The 18,680-nt window shown below is 35.1% G+C and overlaps 3 protein-coding genes across 6 annotated transcripts; 2 read left to right on the plus strand and 1 right to left on the minus strand.

Annotated features, from left to right (window-relative positions):
* The first annotated feature begins 1,992 nt into the window (after positions 1-1,992).
* On the plus strand, positions 1,993-9,486 carry LOC140783759 (synaptotagmin-3-like). Of its 2 annotated transcripts, none has more exons than XM_073130787.1 (12): positions 1,993-2,283; positions 2,960-3,058; positions 3,183-3,233; positions 3,389-3,512; positions 4,740-4,858; positions 4,933-5,034; positions 5,128-5,202; positions 6,778-6,854; positions 7,217-7,466; positions 7,708-8,073; positions 8,934-9,062; positions 9,145-9,486. In XM_073130787.1, exons 1-12 carry the CDS (start codon positions 2,170-2,172, stop codon positions 9,271-9,273), a joined length of 1,635 nt encoding a protein of 544 aa, XP_072986888.1. In that variant the 5' UTR covers positions 1,993-2,169; the 3' UTR covers positions 9,274-9,486. The 2 variants fall into 2 exon arrangements, with proteins under 2 accessions (XP_072986888.1, XP_072986889.1); XM_073130788.1 differs by having other exon boundaries at positions 2,216-2,283; positions 2,974-3,058.
* A 1,388-nt stretch (positions 9,487-10,874) lies between these two features.
* LOC140783758 (protein CNGC15b) lies at positions 10,875-15,085 on the plus strand. Of its 2 annotated transcripts, XM_073130786.1 has the most exons (8): positions 10,875-11,115; positions 11,514-12,066; positions 12,676-12,888; positions 13,190-13,249; positions 13,382-13,479; positions 13,553-13,664; positions 13,859-14,095; positions 14,199-15,085. In XM_073130786.1, exons 1-8 carry the CDS (start codon positions 11,087-11,089, stop codon positions 14,877-14,879), a joined length of 1,983 nt encoding a protein of 660 aa, XP_072986887.1. In that variant the 5' UTR covers positions 10,875-11,086; the 3' UTR covers positions 14,880-15,085. The 2 variants fall into 2 exon arrangements, with proteins under 2 accessions (XP_072986887.1, XP_072986886.1); XM_073130785.1 differs by having other exon boundaries at positions 13,190-13,479.
* A 203-nt stretch (positions 15,086-15,288) lies between these two features.
* On the minus strand, positions 15,289-18,590 carry LOC140783760 (uncharacterized). 2 transcript variants are annotated; one of them, XM_073130790.1, is made up of 5 exons: positions 18,404-18,590; positions 16,780-16,801; positions 16,105-16,182; positions 15,725-15,829; positions 15,289-15,645 (listed from the first exon to the last, which is right to left on the minus strand). In XM_073130790.1, exons 2-5 carry the CDS (start codon positions 16,795-16,797, stop codon positions 15,529-15,531), a joined length of 318 nt encoding a protein of 105 aa, XP_072986891.1. In that variant the 5' UTR covers positions 16,798-16,801; positions 18,404-18,590; the 3' UTR covers positions 15,289-15,528. The 2 variants fall into 2 exon arrangements, with proteins under 2 accessions (XP_072986891.1, XP_072986890.1); XM_073130789.1 differs by having other exon boundaries at positions 16,780-16,804.
* Between the last annotated feature and the right edge of the window lie 90 nt (positions 18,591-18,680).

Consider the following 18,680-nt stretch of genomic DNA (forward strand, 5'->3'; position numbering starts at 1 on the left):
TGCTAAATTATCTTTGATACCTGGAAGGTTTATTTAGTGGAGAGTTTTCCAACTTTAATTGCTCCATACGCAAGCTAACCTCTTTGAGTCATTAGGGTTAGTTGGTGAACTCCATATATATATATATAAGAAAGCAAATAATTTATCATGGTTTGCTAATATTAAGTTTCTTTCTTTTCTCTATCAAATCTAATTATTACCTGCAAAACTTATCAAAAACACTAATGTTTTGCGTTTATTATCACTCACACCTTACCATATAAATATTTATCATTCCATCAATGTTTTATTTTTATTCAATTATCTTTGAAGTTAAAAATTAAATTACCTAAAATACTTCTCATTTGATCTTAGAATCTAATTGCCCTATTAATTTTACCTTAACATTAAAAAAATTTACTCAAATATATTGAAGTCATTTTACACACACATATATATATATATATACATGGTCAGATAATAAATATCAGTATGACAAGGTATGAACACTAATAAAGATAAAGCATAGAATATCTTTGATAAAGTTCTCTAATTCAAATAAGTCAAGGCAAAGCAAATGTCAACATAATATATAGACTGCTCAAATAAACTCCTAAAATTTTCCACACCCACTAATTTGAACACCAAGTCAAACTCTTATCTTTGAAGCAATATCATGTAATTCATGTTGCAAGCTCCATTTATCTCATCCTCTCAACTAATATTAGTTAGAGTGGGTGGCTAATATGTATGTTTTTGCTAAACTAGAATAACTTATCAACTCGAAAATTATTCTTTAAAAGATAAAATAAAAATTATACTCTTGGATTCTTAATATATCTTAAAATAAAATCAATTGGTTACAAACAAATCCCATCTATGAGAGCAACTTCTTGGCGTACATCCTTTTCAATTATTTATGGGAAACTTAGCTAGAAAGAGAGAAGTCTTGCATTGGATATACTTGCACACCTCAATATAACACTAGAATACGACTTCTACTTGTACTATTTCCACCATTAAAGACTAAAAACGAACTCCTTCCTCAGAATATTCCGAGAAAGATAGCTAAGAGATTGTTAGACACAAAGCAAAGCAATTGATTTTAAATAGGTTTGATTCGAAGTTAAGAAAAGCTTTTCTTTTTTCTTTTCCCTATTTTTAAAGCTCATGTCATAGGAAGGGTGGTAATCAATATAAAAAAAAAAGAGAAATTTTTTATATAACACTCTTATTTTTATTATCTTTTTTTTATTAATTGCATCTCGATCACCCTATTTTTCTCATATTTTTATATAAAATCCTGAATAAATTTAATCAAGCTATTTTTAAGTAAAAAGGTACCAACAAAAGAATATTCTATTAGAATTAAAGTCTTACAACTAATGTTCATTGTAGGGTGTGCTAAAAAGAGTTTTAGTTAGGGTCGGACTAGATAAAAAGAAATTAAAAAGTATTTTTGTAATTTAATTAGTAGAATTATATAAACCTTACAGTGTTATATAAAAATTATAGAGTAAAATAAAGAGTGAGATTATAAAAATTTTAAAGATAGAGTGTTAATAAAAAAAATATATAAGGTGAGAATAGATAATTTTCCTAGGAGAAAATTATCAAAAGAAAAGAAAATGAAAATATATTTTACTCCTGGTAGTAGTTAGTACAATATTTAAAATATTTTTTAAAATTTTTATTTTTTTCACCAAACTCTCTTATAGTTTTAATTTATATGAAATCATTGGTTCTTTTATTTATTTTTTAATTAGTTACTGTAAAATAAAAAGTAAATATTGGTATCTTATTACATAATAACTAAAATCCATCAGGCAAACTTAGAATCATAAAGGAGGAGTCACTTTTTCTGAATTTTGAGTTATAAATTATATTTTCCCCAAAATATGTGCTAGTGGCAAATCCGTAATTCCAATCAAGAACCGGCTCGGGTTCGAGAATCGAAGTCGCTACTTAAACAATCGAGACCGAAGTTTTGGCGGTTATAATGTGGAAGCCTGCTCTTTGCCGGGGCGGAGTTTTCCATCTTCCTCCTCACTTTTTTTGACATTTCCACATAAGCCCACCTGCCTCCTCCTCCTCTTCTTCTTCTTCTTCTTCTTCTTCTTCTTCTTCTTCTTCTCCTCCTATTTTAATCTCTCAACGATCTCGATTTCATGCTGTTTTGGATCGGCGGAGATGGGTGTCGTGAGCACTGTTTTGGGTATCATCGGTTTTGGATTTGGCCTTCCGATTGGGATCTTGGTGGGCTATTTCATCTTCATATACTTCCGGCCCAGAGATGTTGTTACGGTGAGATTACCCATTTGCTATTTTCGATTAGAATCTTTCTAAAAATCGTAGCTCTATGGGTGTCAGAAAGAACCCAGAAAGATTTTTGGTGTTTTTGATGGAATGTGATTGAAATCTAATAAAACTAAATCTTCTCTGTCTTTTGGTGGTGGTGTTGGTTCTCTTTTTTTATTGGTCGATAATTTTTTGAATCAATTGATTGTTGTTTGATCGGTTGTGAGGTTTTGCTTGTTGAATATGGCTTCGTGATAAGACAGACTGTCCTCTTAGGGTTATTGCTAATTTATTTTTATGAGTCATTATTCGTTTCTCAACTATGGGATTACTGATGCCTATATGATTACGATTTGGAATTTTCCAAATTAAAATCGACGCATTTATAATGGTGGGGCTGCATGCGTTTTCTGGCCAAAGGCATTTATCATTGACTTACAGATGAAATTTATACTGTGATTTAGACACCTTTGTGAACTGTGCTGATGTTGATATTGTTCCATACAAGTAGTCTGTTTTTTTCCCTTTTTTTTCCTTTGCATTCTTGTTAATTAGCTGAGACTAAAGATTAGCCAATCATTCTACTCATAGAACTAGTTACTTGCTTATGGATATGAACCAATGATATAGTCATATGCTAATATTTGTTGGTTTTTGTTTTCCTTGTGACTAACTTTTGCAGGATTTGATTATTAGACCCCTGCAGGAGTTAGATTCAAAGACATTATATAAACTTCTAACTGAGATTCCACTGTGGGTGAAGAATCCTGATTATGACCGAGTGAGTTCCATTCGTCATAGCTTACCTTTTCCAAATACAGATTCCTCAAAACACTGTACCAACTGCAGTGTTTTTAGCATAAGATAATTAACTAATTATTTATACTCTTCAATTACTTCTGCAGGTTGATTGGCTCAATAGATTTGTTTTTGATATGTGGCCTTACTTGGATAAGGTTTTCTCAAACTCCATATGGGTTTTCTGGCACATGCATATTTGAACTTATGTTGTTGCTTTGGAGATTACATGTTCTCTAGCATTTATTTGGATTGACAAATACTTAACCTAGTTTCCCTTGCCATAATATCCCTTTTTTTTTTGTTATTACAGGCAATATGCAATACGATAAAAAACACAATAGAGCTAATATTCGCTCAATATGTTGGGAAATATGGGATACAATCAATCGAATTTGACCATCTAACACTTGGTACTCTTCCACCTGTTATTCAAGGTTTGTGTTCCTGTTTTGGAAGTACATCTATTTAACTTGTGATTGCTTTGGCAGTGAAAGGTTTCCCTACATAAGGATGTCAACAATTGCATGTTTGATTTGTATGTGTGTTCTCATTGGATTTATTTAAATATATTGCAAGGATGTAGCAAACAGTGACTAAATATTGACACTATTTAAGTTTTATGATAAGTAGTCCCATATAGAGAGTATACAAAAATTGCAAGATAATTTGATTGAAAAATGTTTATGAGAATCACTCTTTCAGAGATGTTGTCGAGGGATATAACAGAGAGTTATACAGATAAGTGTACATGTATTGCCTTGGATAAATAAATGAGGGGCATGTAATCATGAAATAAGCTTATTGACAATTCAGTTTAAGTTCGAATATATCTTTATCAATAATGAAATATATGTTTGAATGACCAAGGTATGACACTAATTAGTAATAACAAACACCAAAAGTGAAACCAATTACAAAGTAGAAAGCTATTGAAGATTTATGAATGAGAACAAGTAATTATGAGTTCAGTTTGAAAGATGTACCTACTTAAGTAAAGACATGAATCTTTAATCAGAAAACAGAAGAGAAAGACATGAATTAAGACTAGAATAATTTTATAATGTGAGATGCATCTAATTCACAAGGCTCTAAGTTTTATCTCTCAATATTTGTCAACGTTTAAATGATCCCTTCTCTTTAAGGAGACACGCTTAGTCATCTAGGGTGGTAAAAATCTACAAGATTTTTGGTTGACCAGCTTGGCAACTAAATTCTGGCTCATTACTTAAATCACCTAATTGATTTTTGAATATCACAGTTTCCAAGTAAGTTTTAATAGTATGAAAGACATCTATTTATTATTGAAATACAACTTTACTTTTAGAATTCAAAGTCAGTTCTTTTCTGAACACGTTAAACTCACTTAAACCTAACTCTGTTATTTCTATGCAATTATATTAAACCTAACTCTGCTATTTCTATGCAATTATATTAAACCTAACTCTGTTATTTCTATGCAATTATATTAAAACTAACTCTGTTATTTCTATGCAATTATATTAAACCTAAATCTATTATTTCGATGCAATTATATTTTCATCTATTGCATGTCTAAGCAAATTACCTTGCTGCAAATTGAAGATTAGAGCAGATAAAATTTTGGCATGGTAAATTGTTTGCACATGTATATTTACTAGTAATTGGAGATTGTTGATTAACAGGTGTTAAGGTGTATGAAGTTCAAGAAAAGGAGCTAGTTATTGAGCCTGCAGTTCGATGGGCAAGCACTACAAATATCATTGTGGTTTTTAAGTTATTCTGTTTGAAAGTGCCAGTGCAGGTTGGATGTGATTTAAGTCATTATAAGTGATCAAACATATTACATTTGCTAATATAGAGCTGTCGTGTTTCCAGCTAACAGATTTACAAATATCGTTGGCACCACGTGTCACTTTAAAGCCACTTGTGCCAAGCTTTCCATGCTTTTCTAACTTGAGTATATCACTGATGGAAAAGGTAATTGAAGTTAAATCATTTTCTAGCGGAAATATTTAATATGAATATATGATGTTTCATTAATATGTCCTGACTTCATTTATATTATTTCAGCCATTTTTTGACTGTGGATTCAAATTATTGGGTGGAGATATCATGGCAATACCTGGCTTGTATCAGTTTATTCAGGTCTAATTTGTTATCGAATTCTGTTTTGGTCGAATTGGACTTCAAATTTCCTAGCAAATGAAAATGGAGTAGAAGTTCTTATGCTGTATCCTTAATGATAAAACTAGTTTAATGGATTATGATAATGACTTTTGAAGTTGGGATGGTACTATATTTTCTTCAGATTTCAATGTACGTTCTCCTATAATGTCCTTTGGACCTGTTGTTCATGGAACTTATTTGTGCATAACTGCATACTGCATATAGCTTCCCTCATGTATGGTGACTCATGATTATAATCTTAATACTGCACATTTGGTCTGTTTTAAGGTGGGGACAGAGGCAAAAGAAAGGAAAGGATGTTAAGTGCAGACAAGAGGAAAAGTAAACCCATGTTTTGCATCTTACAGAATTTTTTTCCATGTTCTTAGATGTCTAGTGTTTGGCAAAGAACCAAACAAAATTTTTTTTTTCATGCTCCTAGTGAAGTCTGAAGAAGGAATCATTACATTGTAGTTTTTTTCTGGAATTGATACAGAGCAGGGGTACATTTCAATATATTGAGTAGATTAATCTATTGGGCCAATTAATTTGCATATCTGACCTTCCTTTTTCTTTCTTCCAAGTGTTTTTGTTTAAATAAACCTTTCTGATCATAGGATTCACTGTCCTCATGTCTTATAACGTATTCATATGTCATTGTACTGGAAATGATGTTATTCTTTAGGTTGTCATGAGAAGATAATACTTTTGGAAGTCAGTATACCCTTGTCTGGATAACCATGAGAACACATACTCCCTTTGAATTGAATATAAGTTAACGTGAGTAGTTGCAATTGAGAATTATTCAGTCTGGTTCAATTTCTTGCACTGATATGATACAGTAACTGTAAGTGAAAATTTTGATCTATTTTTTTCCAAGAAAAACAATTTACTCCTGAAAAATCCATATTTATATATCTGGTACTTTTGATCACTGAATAAAAAGTTCATTTCAGATCTTACAGGTTTTTGTGTTTTGAGAACAACTTTTGTCAATTTTATTCCTGACTGATAGTTTCTAGTGATGATGTCAGAAAGAGGATCTTCGCTAGCTCTTCCTAATTTTTATTTCATGTGCACCTTCCTTTCTGATTCTTTTCTGTTGTTCTTTTCATGGTCTCAAAGGGTAGTATATAGATGAGATGTTATCCTTCTTATATTACCCTTGATGCATTTTATACATCAAAGGGATTGTAACAATTCACTTTCATATTGTGCTAGTCTTGACATTCATGACCGTTAAACTCCTGATCGAATTGGCTTACTTATTTTAGTTTAACTAGTAGTCAAATATCATGTCATCTTCTCTGCCATCATTAAATTTTCCCTCTACCACTATCATCAATTTTTTGCTTTTGTTATTTTCCACAAAAGTCTGCCTCTTAGCCAAGGAAGGGAATCTACATGAACTAGCAAAGTAGCAATGTAGTTTGAACTTTGAAGTTCTTGGCTTATGCATGTAGGTGAAATAGATTCTTTTCCATGATTCTTCAGAATATTTTGATGGTATTTGTTATCAAAGTAACTGATTCTCATGATATTATTCCATGACAGGATAGAGTTGCGGCAGAAATTTCAATTCTCTATCATTGGCCTAAAGTCCTAGAAGTACCTATTCTAGATGATTCTAGGTGAGGTTCCACAATAATGATTGCTACGAACATGTTATCAGTGTCTCTAATGGAAATTTATATACTATTTGTTCTGCTATATTTCTAGTATGAAATTCTTCTATGCATAACTACTACTGTCAGAGAAAATAAGTTTATGATAAGTTCATTTTAATTGCCTTATAACTTTCAGTTTCATACTCGTGTAGACTATTTTCTTGCTCATTACAGTGTGTAGGACAAGTCATTTGACCAATGAGAGGTCGTTCTCCATTATAAAGATCATGTCTTTTAGTTGTTGGTGGGCTTTAAATTTATGCTTCTCACATGGATTAGTTTTCAATCTACTCATCATTGTATGACTTGATGTCCTCTTTTTGTAGTGGAGCTACAAAGAAACCTGTTGGCATATTACATGTGAAGATCATTCGGGCACTGAATCTCCTTAAGATGGATTTCCTTGGTAAATCTGATCCATATGTCAAATTCAGTTTGAGTGGTGAGAGATTACCGTCAAACAAAACCTCAATAAAGATGAGTAATCTGAATCCTGAATGGAATGAACAGTTTAAGCTTATCGTGAAAGATCCTGAGACTCAAGTTCTTGAGCTTCATGTCTACGACTGGGAAAAGGTTTAGCTTCCTGTAGGCATCTTGCCTTCTTTCATTTATTTTCCTTTTTCAAGTTATTATTTGAAATGTTGAACAAGCATACATGATGTAAGCTTTCCTGATATTTGATTTAGATAACCTGAATATTGAAGTCTTTTTCTACCTGTACATGTTTATATTGTTTTTGCTAGATACCCTTAATGCATTACCTACCAAGGACTAAATGGTGTTCATAATTTTAATATTTTTTGTGATTTCACAGGTGAAGATGCATGATAAGTTGGGCATGCAAGTAGTTCCTCTTCGGTTGCTTACTCCTCATGAGACTAAATCATTTACTCTTGATCTTCTTAAAAATCTGAATCCAAACGATCCACATAATAAGAAGAACAGAGGAAAGCTTGTAGTTGAGTTGACATTTGATCCTTTCAAAGAGGAGAATGGCAGGTTCAGTGGAATTCTAAATGGAGACAGCAAATTGAATAGCATTAAACAGGATTACCCCGATATATCATCTAATGGCGGGGTATTGTTGGTGACAATAGAGGGTGCTGAAGATGTTGAAGGCAAGCATCACAATAACCCATATGCCGTTGTTATATTTAGAGGAGAAAAGAAGAAAACTAAGGTGCACTTCCATTTATTTGTGTTAATAAACCAATTGATACTTATGCTGAATTTTGAACTTCTTAAATTTGCTTTTTTTTATAGAAGAGGTATAGTGACTATTCTTTGAAATAGTAATCACTGTTCAAAGATACATTATACCAAAGCAGATTTTCCTGATCTAATATCTTGAAGTTTACTAGTGGAGATCATCATTATTAGTTCCCCTACAAGTGCAGAAATATAGAGAAATAACTTCTCTCGAAGACTTGAAATTTGAAATAAGGAAAGAATTTGCATATCAAAAGATGGGATGAAATTTTAATTTTGCTGCACCACCTTAAGTCCAAATATGATATATTTTTTGGGCAACAATTTTTAGAATACTTACTGTTTCTTTGATAGTACAATCACATTTTAGTTTTGACATAAATCTTGAAGGATTCATTCTTATGTCTAATAAGTTTGTGCTACCTAGTTCAGACTCAAGTATTCTGTTCAGAAGATTTGATTGTTCCTCTGCTTATAAAAATTATGCTTATTTTTTGGAGCTAATTTTTTTTTAAAAAAAATTGTTAGGCTATTTCTGCATTTCTATGATGTTTTTCTATGCCATTTGTAACTTCTCCAAGTTTCCAGTCATGAACTTACACACAGACAGTAGCTTCCCATCTGTAAAGCATGTTTCTTGGTTACTTCAAGATATCTTCTCATTTGCTACATACTTTATTTGTGTTTCTACATCATTTATTTGTTACTTGGATTAAACCTAAACATTACCTTAGCTGTTTGCATACTGTTTCTCAACTGGCAATAGTCTCGTCCTGCCACCTTATGATCTTTTTGATTTTGCTTGTCAACTTCTAAAGGTCTAATTTTCAGGTTATTAAGAAAAGCAGGGCTCCAAGATGGAACGAAGAGTTCCAATTCATGTTAGAAGAGGCCCCTATGAATGATAAGATTCATATCGAAGTCATCAGCAGACGAAGAGGTTTCAGCTTTCACACTACGGTCAGGACATTGTCAGATATCTGTTTTTTCTCTCTTTCCGTTCCTTCGACTTATTATTTTTATGCCTTTTGGTTTACCATAGGAATCACTTGGGCATGTAGATATCAGATTGTCAGATGTTGTGAATAATGGACGCATTAGCGAAAGATACCATTTAATAAACTCGAGGAACGGAATGATGCAGGTTGAGATTAAATGGGTCACTGTGTGATGCTTTTTTTCCTGAGCAAGAAAATGGTCCTTTCTTTGATGTTACAACAATATTTATTGTACATTCATTAGTGGCAAAAATATTGAAGAAATCATTGTACAGCAGAGAAATGTTTACTTTCATAATCATATGAGCTTAGTTTGTATTATGCTTCAAATAGAGGAAATCTATTGAGTCATTCTAATAAAAGAGCATATGTGTCATCTTACTCTTTGATTTCCGATTTGGTTCTGACAGTGATGATGTATTTATATTGGGGTACTACTCATATTGTTGGAAATATGTAATCATTTGAGTCGTTACTCATTAGACATTTCCTATAGCCTTCGGGAATAACCTGAGCTTTGCTTTTATGGGAACCAAGTTCCTACAAGTAAATGTTACCAAAGTAGATGAACTGTATGCCTCATCAAACTTTTAGTGCTTTTTTGTTTGTAATTATCGGTGTAGCCTTCAAGTGGTTGCACCTTAGAGGCTTAGACTCCTTGAACAATTATTCATTTTTCAAATTGATTTTATTTATCTATTTTTTGTGATACTTTGACCTCTTTCAACTGTCTTTTTTCTTAGTTACCATATTAATTTTTGTCGCCATATAATATTTTCTTTTTACGTGGACAAGAGGGTGAGAAATGGTGGATAGTTGGAGGAGTTAAAATATTACAAGTAATAAATAGGAGGGAATAGGTGAAAATAAACAACAGTTCATGGATCTAAGTAATGAACCCTAATAAGAATTGACTTCTCAAACAAAGTTCAGTACAGGTGCCCCCAGTGCTACTTCAGCTATTGACGGCTGGTGTGAAGACAAGTTGTTTAATACTGATCAGAAGTCAGAAATTATTTCATGGTTGCATGAAAACAAAATAGCTTTAATAATTGCAATTGACAAATTGGCACCATGGAAAAGAGAAAAAAGATTCACATGCTTCATGCTGTATGCAGCTAAGGAAACAAGGGTGACCTCTCACTCATACTTGGCTCTCAATGATACCTGTCAATGTAAATAATCTTGTGACAAATAAGAACCAGAAGAAATTTTTTTTACTTTCGTAGGTGTTAATATCCTCCACAATTCACTAGAGGCATGATTGAAACTTGGGTGTTTCAGGTAGTCCAAAACCTGATTAAATTCTCTCTATTTTTACCTTTTTCATTTTTTAAAGTCGTCGCTCATCAGCTTATTCATGCAAAAAGGTACAAACTTTCCGGATAATAGATAATGAATGGAATAGCAGAAGAATAAAGTTTGTTTGAAATTCAACAGAATCTGGATTAGTACAGCTGGGAGCATATATGATTAGTGCTGAATAATTTTAGATCACTTGTATGTCATGAGTACAATATATCATAGCTAGTCTCTCGGTATTTCATCATACTTTGTTGATATATTCTCCAATTCATAATTACCCAATCTATCATCAATTAATAACATTTCTTCCAATATTTCCTTGAAATTTCATATTACTTGAAAAGCTATACATACTGAGGAGCATATGATTACATGCAAGCAAGACGAAGAATAGTGAATGGTACTAAAAGTGCTTTAAAGGAGAGAAGATTGGAAATGTCATAGCCACATGAGGCTGCCGTATGTTTCAGATCCCGGAGGAGGGACCTTTTGTGCCTTTAATGCAAGTTGGCAGTTCTACTCACAAGATCTTTTAAAAAAGTAGTTATTCTAGAACTTTTGTGATTCTTAAGGCTGAGCACTCGGTTGTTGTCCCTCTCTGAAGACCTTTGTTCCATACATATATTCCAGACCTTAGAACAACTGAATGGTGCCTTAGAAGAAGAGTTTTCGCAGCGCGCCATGGGTTACAATAGTTTGAGATCTGTGAGGTCAGCTTTCTCAATTTATCAGTAATAGCATATGGAATGGCTACTTTTCTTCATTAAGGTTAATGTTGTAGATTCTTCTTGTCTGAGTTGGAATTGTTTCTCTAAAGTTGTTTCATCTGCAATACATATCATTAGTTCAGTCTTGTACGAGTTCTATCATTGACGAGGATTCCTTACGGCAAGAAACTTTCTTCCATGATTCAAGTTCATTGCCATGTTAGTTCATTCGTTAATGCAAAAAGAAAACTGATGATTAATCAATTCTTCTAAATCAAGCAAGCACCTCTTCTTTTCTCATATTCTTTCAATATTTAAGTTCAGCATAGATTATAGTTTCAGAGATTTATAGTCAAAGGTTATGACAACTAGAATTCTCTACATTTTCTTGCATGAATCAGATTTAGAGATGATGTTGAAGTGGCACAATCTGCAAGATGCAGTCCAAGTTACTCAACCAAGAAAACTCATAATACTGAAGGAACAAGGAAAAGTGGGTCGACGTCAAAGGTCAGCCCGGAGAACTCCTGCAAATCCTTCAAAGAGAAAGTACTGTCTCGAGTCTTCTCTGAGGATTACGAGTCTCTGATACATGTCAAAAAGAAGCTCTTCGACCCTCGTGGGCATATAATTCATCGCTGGAACAAGATTTTTCTCGTCTCATGCCTCGTTTCGCTCTTTGTGGATCCTTTATTTTTCTACTTGCCTGGAACCAAACAGATGAACTGTATTGACATGCACACTTCAAATGCATTATCTCTCACACTAGTACGCTCGCTAGCGGATGTATTTTATGCAATCCAGATTTTTGTTCGCTTTCGAACAGCATTTGTTGCTCCATCCTCACGAGTGTTTGGGAGAGGTGAGCTTGTTATTGATCCTTCCAAGATTTCTTCGAGGTATCTATCCAAGAACTTTTGGCTTGATCTCCTTGCTGCACTGCCTTTACCACAGGTACAATACTTCGTTTAATTTCGCGAATCTATCATTCTTTCAACTTGAAGTAATACTATTTTCTTCTCTTTCATTTTCATGTTTTAGGAAACAGATTTCTCTTAGATGTTCAGATAATTGAGTAAAAAAGACATCTAGTTAAAACTTTTTTCTGAATACCTGGTGAAGAGATAACAGTACGATTCTGAGTCGGGGAACAATGCAAAGGAGTTAACAATACTGTATATAACTCGTTTTGCATTAAAACCTATGAGCAGTTTTCATATCAAGGTCCCTTATGTTGCACCCCTTATGTTGCACCTCAATCGAGGTGATGTAGAAGGATCAAAATTTTATATGATAAGGACTAAACATGAGCACAGAGAGAATCCAATCTGGGTGATTTGGCTAATTCTATGACCTGCTTCATTTAAGAGGAGATGCTCTGCGTCACAGCCATTAGTCCTTTATAATCCTACAGTTACACTTCCACTTTGATTACTCGTTTGATAACCGGATTATATTAACCGAATCATTGCATGACTTTAAACTAGAATTTCCTTTTCTTTTCCTTCTCAGTCTGTGCTATAACAGTGAAAGAAGGTAATCCTCATCTCCTTTTCCTTGCAGTTTCTGATATGGTTTGTGGTTCCTAACCTTAAGGGATCTACACTGACAAAGGAACGCAACCTTCTACGCTTTACCATCATCTTCCAATATTTAACAAGGCTTTTCCTGATCTTCCCACTCTCAAAGCAGATTGTCATGACGACTGGAGTCATTACAGAAACTGCATGGGCAGGAGCTGCATACAACCTCATATTATACATGCTTGCAAGCCATGTAAGTAGAGCAAACTTGTTTTTCGCATCGAATTGATTCCTTTTTTCTTTTGATAGATCTTAACAGTTTAGTTGATACAGTAGATGATTATAATTTATGAGCACCCGCTACATCAAACAATTTCCAATAATGAAACCATGTAAATCCATCATATAATAAAAAAATATGCATGCCTAATGAAGTGGTAGTTGTTATCTGCTTTATAAATATATTAGTTAGCCAAAGAGTAACATACTTTATAATAGTAAAGATTGATCTATCATCTTTATTGTGTTTCCTTAATTCCCCTAATATTTCTCAGGTATTAGGAGCAGTGTGGTATCTCCTGTCAGTTGATCGCCAGGAATCATGCTGGAGAGAGGTCTGCCGTCTTGATGGCCCATCTTGCCAATATCCATTCTTCGACTGCAGTAGAATTGGCAGTAATAGGAATAGGTGGTATAAGTCAAGCAATATAACGAATTTATGTGATCCAAATAACAATTTCTATCAGTTTGGAATCTACGCTGAGGCTTTGAACTTTAACGTAACATCATCGCCATTTATCCAGAAGTACTTCTACTGCTTTTGGTGGGGATTGAAGAACCTGAGGTAATTATTTCAATTTGCTCCGAGTACAAACTTTTATTTCGAAATTTTATGATTTCTTATCAAAACTTTGCAGCTGTTTGGGCCAGAATCTCTCTACAAGCATCTTCATAGGAGAAATATGTTTCGCGATTATCATCGCCATTCTCGGTTTGGTGCTGTTTGGCTTGCTCATTGGCAATATGCAGGTAAATTTTTCCTCACGGACTAGTTTGTAATCTACTTGATGCAGGGAAATGATAAAACTGTATCTGATTATATATGTTATATATTAAAAAAAAGAATATGCTAAGGTTCTAACTCAGGTTTGATGCTTATTTTTGTACCGAAGGAACTATTAGATAACCAGTTGACCCATAATCGTATTTTATATGTTTGGCAGTCTTATCTCCAATCAACTATGATCCGACTCGAAGAATGGAGGATAAAGAGGACTGACACGGAGCAATGGATGCATCATAGGCAGCTACCTCCAGAGCTGCAGCAGTGTGTGAGAAGGTATCATCAGTACAGATGGGTTGCAACCAGAGGAGTAGACGAAGAAGCCTTGCTCGAAGGACTGCCAAAGGATCTTCGCAGGGACATTAAGCGCCACCTTTGTGTTGATCTTGTTAGAAGAGTATGCATTGATCCATTTTTCCTCTCTCTCTCTCTCTCTCTCTCTCTCTCTCTCTCATGATGATAAATTTCTCATAAATATTCCATACATTTTCTTTGAGCAGGTACCACTGTTCGACGAAATGGATGAGAGAATGTTGGAAGCTATCTGTGAACGACTCAAGCCAGCTCTGTATACCAAGGGGACGTCCCTAGTCCGGGAGCTCGATCCTGTCAACGAGATGCTCTTCATCATCCGTGGCTGTCTTGATTCCTACACCACTCAAGGCGGCCGCACCGGCTTCTTCAACTCCTGCCGCATCGGCGCCGGTGAGTTCTGCGGAGAGGAGTTACTGACGTGGGCGCTTGACCCACGACCGACGGTTGCATTGCCGTCATCCACTCGCACGGTTGAGGCGGTGACCGACGTCGAGGCGTTTGCGCTCGTCGCAGAGGATCTCAAGTTCGTCGCGTCGCAGTTTCGACGGCTTCATAGCAAGCAGCTCCGACATAAGTTCAGGTACTATTCATACCAATGGCGAACATGGGCTACATGCTTCATACAGGCGGCGTGGCGGCGGCAGAAGCGGCGGAGGACGTCGGTGGAGCTCAGCCTTTTAGAACGTTGCAGCAAGGAGAGAGAGGTGGTAGACTCGGGGCCGCCCGGGGCAGCGGTGTTTGTGGCGCGGCTGGCAGCAAGCAAAAGGAGTAAAAGAGAGAAAAGGTCGGCATGCGGCCACGGCCAAGTTAAGTCACTGAAGAAGCCAACCGAGCCGGACTTCTCGCTGGAGGAGGAAGACAGCTGATGCACTAAAGTTCGTTATACTAATGAAATAATGAATGCCTCGTTACTCTTTAGTCTAATGGAGGAGGAAGAGAGCCGATATTTGAGAGAGGAATTTTTAAGTTTAGGGTGAGGTAGATTGACACCTATACCAATATGTGCAAACTTAAATCTAATCTAGCCCATGTAAGCTGTCCCTTCACAGAGGAAGCTGATACACTTGCCTTATACTCGGAACTTATATCAAGACACAGAACAACCTGCTTCTCTACATGGTCAACATTGTGAAAGTGACGTAGTTAACTATGTCGACGAAAGAGTTCTGCTTGAGAAATAACTTCATATGTATAGTGGATTGATCGATATGTATAGTAGATTGATAGCTACGATAGAAGTCAATACCATAAAACAATTAAAAAATTGACCGCCTATTAAATCCAAAGAAGCGTGAATATTATGTCACAATACTTTCTAGCATCAGTGTCGATATCAATGTCGAAGTGAACAGCTCTAAGACATAGGGCACATCATTCAACAGAAAACATGAAGTAGACTTCAGGTCACTCATATCTCGACTACAGATAACCATCATATTAGTCCCAAAAAAAGAACAGATACACATCATCGTTGCGATCCCAAGAGATGAGTTGGTATGAGAGAAAAGTGGATCCTCACTTTGGATTCCTAAGAACAATGATGACCGAGTCCCCTCGGAGAAACATCTTGCTAATGAATCTATCCTTGTTTACGGGGAGAGCTTTCTTCTTACCCTTACCAGTCTTGGGTATCTGCAACAGTAAAACAGATCTTAGCAAAGTGTAAATCCTAAAGCAAGAAAACTAGAAAAAGAAAATGTTTCTGATATACCTCTGTCCACATTTCCCGAACATTTTCAAGAACCATGTTACAATGGCGATCAAATGCTCTAACACGGCCAAGAAGCTTCTTGTTGTTTCGACAATTAATGAGCACCTGATGAAACAATAAAAGGTCAACTTCTAATTAGTTTGAATTTATAAACTGACCATCCAATGAACAGTCAGCTATTACTTTATATATCATTTAACTAGTATAATTAGAAGAATATGCCTTAAATAAAGCAAGGGAGTCACAAGCTCTGAGAAACTATAAATGCTCAAGAGGCTTGTATTTCAATCAGACTACTAAGGCAAAAGGAGATAATATAGTTGTAAAACAGATATGACTTCCTTCCCACATATAGACATGTTTACAAGAGAACCTCTTACCTGGGTATTGTTTTTAACACTCATCATTAAAACAGAGAGGGGACCTGTACTGAATTCCTCCTCTTCTTTCTTTGGTCCCTGTCATAAAAGAGTTTAGACATGTCAACATGTCACTATGAGTCGCAGATTCATGATTTAACATTAGAAAAAGGCAACTCAACCAATCGCAAATAGAATTTATAATATATATAGCATTTACTCCTTAACATGTTCGTACTTATCATATATTTTCAAAAGATCAAATACTATACATAGAAACAATTGCAGTTGGAAAGGAAACCTAATAAGCACCATAGGTTCTCGTTCTAGGAGTTCTTCCAGCGCGAGTGATCCTATAAAAGTGGCATGAAGAAAAACGGACTTGCAAAGCAATGCCGATAAGATGCTTCCAAAGAATCATTATATGACGACAAAGTACAGCAGACCTATGGTGCAACACCAACAGGATGCTTCCAATGCTCTTGCTACCAACAAGTTTGATGATACACTAGTTTGATATACATCTTAACTATTGCTTGAACAAGGAAATGCAAAGTGCCTTTTAGAAAAGGAATCATCATTATCTCAGAGAGGTTGAATATGTTTTATTATTTCGCCTTTTAGAATAGGAACATTTAGCATACAATAATGAAAAAGTTCAGAATCATCTTAAAAACTTCTGTTAAGAGAGCTTACATTGGCATCTTCCTCCATTGGTCTTCTGTAAAGCAAAACAAAAACTTAAGTTAGCACACAAAATGGTTGTAGATGAACAACTACAATATTCAGTAAATTATGATCAAGTAAGAAAAGGAATTAGGAATTGGAATATATATATATATATATATATATATATGCACTTGAATGCCCGCATGAAACCAATAATAAGAAAAACACAAAGTGCTTGGTATTGACAAGTAATACCCACACATAAAAAAGAAGAATAAGTATCTATATGTCAGCTGACTTCAACCTATAATCCAACTCTGGAACTAATGACCCAACTGGCAAGCTCACCTTTATTTAATGTCACTCTGTTTGGATGATATCTTGTAAACTCATTCCATGAACTTCATCGAGGTTATGACCTCAATAAAATATTAATCATTACATGAAATGAAGAAACCAAGCACACATGCTGTGATATTGGTCCACCACATAACTCGGGTCTGATTCTAATAGAACTTATGGATGAGAAGGGAAAGAGAGATAACACTATAAGGTGCAACTCGAATCCAAATCCGTTAAAGATAAACGGATCAAGTCGGATCTAATATAATTACCGTCAATATTATTATTGGTTTTAGAGTACATTTGGATACAGGTGACTGCCAGTATATTTTTGTGTCAGTCTTGACTTTTTCTGTATCTTCATTCCTGCTGCTCTCACTTTCTAGGGTTCTGCAATAGGAGAGTTGATGAGAGAAGACAAGTGCTCATTCGTCTCACAAGATATCTAGTATTTATATCCGTTTTAGTTGTTCTTGCCTTGCTCTTAGGGTTCAAAATTTATTCTTCTCCTCTTTTGAATTTCAAATCGTCTATTTTCTTTTAATCCTCTATGGAAGACGTTTTCAGTGGTTTGTACTCTTTGGTGAGTCTTAGCACATCTGGCCAATGAGGTAGAACAGAAGAATGAAATGGGGAATAAAACTTTAGAGTGAGCAATTGATGATCCCAGATGATGGATTTGATCCTCAATAACCTTGATTTTGAAGCCTCTTTCCAAGGCAAAATGAAGTCTTCTCCTATGGCATCTTTATTCCCCTACCACTTGGGAAACCCTTCTGTTCTCACTGTTTCCCTTTTCATGGATAAGTTCAATTAGAATCAGACCCTGCCTCTCTACGTATTAGCAGTAGATGTATAAGAAATTTGAGGACAAAAACAAAGAAAAGAACAAACCGGTTATACTGGACATGTTTCATGTATGCATCACCTATAGATCTAGATACCATAAAAGCATTGGACACTAAACTAAACTAAACTAAACTAAACTAAACTAAACTAAAACTAAACTAAATAGATGGATTCGCAGTCAAGATACGCATGCTTGTGGGTTCAGAAATTCTGAATATTGGACAAAAATGTTCCAAGCAAGAGAGGGATATCGAGTATCAACATCAAATTGGAAGTTATACTTCGCAGTTACGACCAAAGCCTCATTCTGTAAGATACAAAAGAGTATAAAAGCTATAGCTAAATCAGCAAAGTTATTTTCCACTAAACATTCGCTAAAGAACCCAACAATAGGGTTCTAAGTTCCAAAACTGAAATACGACAAGTAATTGCAAACAAAAGAAGATTAAGAGTCTTAGACCTCGCGTGAGGAAGCGTCGGCGAGAGGAGATCCGACGGGCGACGACGGCGTGAGGAGATCTGACGGGCGACGACGGCGTGAGGCGTGAGGAGTGAAGAGAGACGACGAGGGTTTCTTACGACCGAGGGTTTATTTTGATGAGCTGTGTGTGTGTGTGTGTGCGTGTGCGCGCGTGTAAGTGACTCGGGGGATTAGGGTTAGAATTTGATATTAAGATTATATATCAAATTGGGTTTGCAGGTTTGCGGGTATACCCGACTTGACCCGACCCGACCCG

The sequence above is a fragment of the Typha latifolia genome, chromosome 3 (assembly GCF_019914945.1).
Source record: "Typha latifolia isolate L0001 chromosome 3, TyphaL0001v2, whole genome shotgun sequence".
NCBI classification, from domain to species: Eukaryota; Viridiplantae; Streptophyta; class Magnoliopsida; order Poales; family Typhaceae; genus Typha; species Typha latifolia.

Excerpts from the sequence above, each read along its gene's own strand:
- LOC140783760 (XM_073130790.1), bottom strand. Across the intron at positions 15,830-16,104 it reads GTGTTAAAAACAATACCCAG|GTGCTCATTAATTGTCGAAA; the intron begins GTAAGAGGTTCT and ends TTGTTTCATCAG. Across the intron at positions 15,646-15,724 it reads TTCGGGAAATGTGGACAGAG|ATACCCAAGACTGGTAAGGG; the intron begins GTATATCAGAAA and ends TTACTGTTGCAG.
- LOC140783758 (XM_073130785.1), top strand. The coding sequence starts at position 11,087 with ATGGGTTACAATAGTTTGAGATCTGTGAG. Across the intron at positions 13,480-13,552 it reads TGGGGATTGAAGAACCTGAG|CTGTTTGGGCCAGAATCTCT; the intron begins GTAATTATTTCA and ends AAAACTTTGCAG. Across the intron at positions 14,096-14,198 it reads GTGTTGATCTTGTTAGAAGA|GTACCACTGTTCGACGAAAT; the intron begins GTATGCATTGAT and ends TTCTTTGAGCAG.
- LOC140783759 (XM_073130787.1), top strand. The coding sequence starts at position 2,170 with ATGGGTGTCGTGAGCACTGTTTTGGGTATCATCGGTTTTGGATTTGGC. Across the intron at positions 5,035-5,127 it reads GTATATCACTGATGGAAAAG|CCATTTTTTGACTGTGGATT; the intron begins GTAATTGAAGTT and ends ATATTATTTCAG. Across the intron at positions 5,203-6,777 it reads GCTTGTATCAGTTTATTCAG|GATAGAGTTGCGGCAGAAAT; the intron begins GTCTAATTTGTT and ends ATTCCATGACAG.